Source organism: Tupaia chinensis, unplaced genomic scaffold (assembly GCF_000334495.1).
Source record: "Tupaia chinensis unplaced genomic scaffold, TupChi_1.0 Scaffold145396_1, whole genome shotgun sequence".
Lineage (NCBI taxonomy): Eukaryota > Metazoa > Chordata > Mammalia > Scandentia > Tupaiidae > Tupaia > Tupaia belangeri.
Genome location: NW_006205257.1, coordinates 4,637,697 through 4,641,102, shown reverse-complemented (window position 1 = coordinate 4,641,102; position 3,406 = coordinate 4,637,697). Strand labels below are relative to the sequence as shown.

General features: G+C 44.3%; 1 protein-coding gene across 1 annotated transcript in view; it reads left to right on the top strand.

Annotated features, from left to right (window-relative positions):
- The window catches only part of ZNF536 (zinc finger protein 536), a 217,210-nt gene that overhangs the window by 212,167 nt on the left and 1,637 nt on the right, over positions 1–3,406 (top strand). The window contains exon 4 of the mRNA XM_027768070.1: positions 3,036–3,405. Coding sequence (XP_027623871.1) covers positions 3,036–3,405 — 370 coding nt within the window. The remainder of the gene's footprint in view (positions 1–3,035; position 3,406) is intronic.

The window sequence follows — 3,406 nt, the reverse complement described above, 5'->3', positions numbered from 1 at the left end:
AGAAGGAGAATGAAAGAGAAAGACAGAGACAGAGAGAGGCAGTCCTCCCAACAGGGTCCTGATGCCACAATCCACCCACAGCCTTCAGCCTTCAGTCAGTCTTCAATGATGGACACGCATGTGCCTGGAATATTCAGGGCGGTCTTCAGACTTGAACCAGAAATCTTGACATGTGGGATCACCTCCCAGAACGTAACATTTTAGTACTGCACCCATGTCCAACTTTTAGCACTTTTTAAAGCTCCCCACACTATTCCACTTGGGGTTTTCAAAGAGGAGTCTTTACACACTCTGCACCAGAATCATCAGGAGCATGTATTCAAAATACCAGCTTTTGCCTCTACGCTTAGGAGACCAGAACTGCTGTGCTTGAGGGCCCAGAACTGGTGTCTAAACACACTTCCCTGGTGGTAATTCTATTATAATACACAAGGCAGCTCAAGAACCACCACTCTGGAGTGCATTTCAAACGTGTGTCTCTTGCAAATACACACACACACACACACACACACACACACAAATTCTGCATCTCTACAGTCCCCATCAAGAAAGGTAGCCCCCGGGACCAGCAGTTAGCGTAGTGGCTATGTCGCTGGACTCCCACATAGTCGACTGCAGTTCAAGTCCTGGACCTGGTGGCTTAAACTCGCGCCGGGCGTATGTGCATGCGTGCCCAAGATCCCGAGAGGAGAATGGAGGAGAAGGGATTACAGCATGGCCATCCCCCATGGGGGTGATTTCTCGCTTGCTGCCTCTCTGTCTCTGTCTGTCTGGCGAGCACATGTGCCCTATAGCAAAAACCTCTCCAAAAAAAAAAAGAAGGAAAAAAAAAAGAAAGGTAGCCCCCTACCCCAGGCCTGGAGGTGAAAGTCCACATTCTGCCTCTTTAGCTCTTGCTAACAAATGCCCATGTATTCGCTACAGTCCCTTTGCCAGATGCACTTAATCATTTCCAGGTGCATTTCTAAAATGCAACCTGAGTCTCATTCAGTACCTATAGGCCTCACCTCTGTTGGCTAGCTTACTGGACCTCTTCCACCCCCTGACAGGGTCAGCGCTACCCATGGGCCAGGGTCCTGAGTTTCTAGTCAGGCTTTCCTGCCACAAGCCCCATCACCACCTCCTAAGTTCTAGGAACTGCCTCTGCTGAATCTGACCACTGGGCTTCGGGTAAGCTGAGTCACCATGTTATCTGGTGGCCCAGAGGTGCTCCATCCCAGCCATGGTCCCGTATCCTGCTGCAGTGGGATGTCTACACAGCAGTGGCTGAAGGGAGACTGAGTCTAACACTAGGATCAACTCTAAGAAGTGGGGAAAGTGTGCTTGCACCCGTGGGTACCCTTACCTCAAAGAGGACAGAGTCTTCCCCTTGGTTCTATGTCAGTGGTCTAGCCAGGGATACCTATGACCTTTACATATAGAAAAATAGGTCCCAGCTGGGTGCCCTTCCCAGATCGAAAGGCCATCTCTGGCAAAGCATGTAAGGGGACTCTTGTCTTCCTTCAGATGGGAATCAGGAGCATGTGTGCCCGCATCGTAGTATGGCAGGCAAAGTATCCAAAATCCCAGCACGCAAACCGGAGGCATCACGGCATCTCCTGCTCAGAACCTGGGCTGGTGGTCCTCTTGCTTGCAAAGTCCAGCCCTTCGATGCCTTGTGCCTGGAGGACCGAATCATGGCATCAGCTGGGACTAGACCCAGCGAAGGATCTTCAGAATATGCCATTCACCAGTGATTTGCGATTCTTTTTAGATCAGTCTATTTTACAATAGCACAGAGGAAGGGAGTGGGGGAACAGTTAAGCTTCCTGGGAGAAATAATTGTGGATATTGATGGGGTGCTATTGTGAATAAGCTACCAGGGACCGTCACAGGCTCTCCTCCTTCCAGAGAGCTTTTTGATTGCAAAGTCTAGAAAAGACCCCCAGGATTGCTAACAAATTCCTAGAATATATTTAAATCCATATTTGTTTACCTTCTTTCTTTCCTCTATCCCGCAATGCCGGCAGATGTAAATTGTCTGTGACGGTATCTTTTCCATCTTGGAAAGAACAATGGAAGTTGGGCGTTGAATTTAAATAAATATTTAATTCATGAAAATTATCTTATATGTTTTAAAACACTCTTTAATGCTATTTTTATTCTCTAGAAAGCGCTTATTATAGGTAAATTACACATTTTACTACCGGAGCATTAGCTTTGCCATTAGTACAAATTTAAGACACTACAAAGACCAGTAGATAATGTTAATTTCAAATACAGAAACTAAATATATTTTGTGCCTTTTTATTACTCATTTTCTTTTAAGTTTTATTGACTGCTTTTTATCTTAACTATATGTCTTTACATGCTGCAATCATAATGCACTGTAATGGTATTAATATTTTATAGAATCGGTATTTATAGTTCTTTATTTAGAAACAATGCAGTAGGTCTGCAGATATCCGAGCCCGTCTGGAATGGTGCCCTCCAAATAATGATAAATTACTTGTGCAGAATGCCATTTGCTAATTATATCCATGATTTACTGCAGAGCAAGACTTAAATCATTCATTTCAGTCTTGCGTAACAGTGCCATAAAATTTTTAGGTTTAAAAATGGTTTCCATGTGTATAATTTAAACAAATTTTAGAGCTATTGTATACACAAAATATTGCAACCACCCATTTGTTACATACTTTGTCTTTTTAAACTTCTACTTTTAATGATCACTGTGGTTGAAATTATTATGCTTAATTTTCATAATCATAGCTTTTAAATCTACAGCCGTTTTCACATGTTAGATAAAGAAAAAGATAGCTAATTGTGTGTAGATAGTATGTCATTCCTGAATAGTCCCAAATGGTACAAAATCATTAAAAAAGCTTAAGAGTACGAATTATTCTTCTATTAAAAAACAGTTGTTCTCTAACTAATTATTAGTTTGAGCCGCTTTGTTTCAAAGAACAAATGTTGATCCTTCAAGCCTGGTTCAGCACACCAAAATGAGATAAACACTTTTTTTTTTCTTTTTTCCTTATACCCACATCTTGCAGGTGAGAAACCTTACAAGTGTCCCCACTGTGACTATGCCGGCACTCAGTCGGCATCCTTAAAATACCACTTGGAACGGCACCATCGGGAGCGGCAGAATGGAGCGGGGCCACTGTCTGGACAGGCCTCCAGCCAAGACCACAAGGAGGAACTGTCAAGCAAAGCTTCTTTGTTTATCAGACCAGATATCCTGCGGGGGGCCTTCAAGGGTCTCCCTGGAATCGACTTCCGAGGTGGCCCTGCCTCTCAGCAGTGGACCTCAGGAGTACTCTCGTCTGGAGATCATTCGGGGCAGGCCACCAGCATGTCTTCTGAGGCTCCTGCAGACACTCTGAAAGGCTCTGACCTTCCTTCCAAAAGCACCCACTTCTCC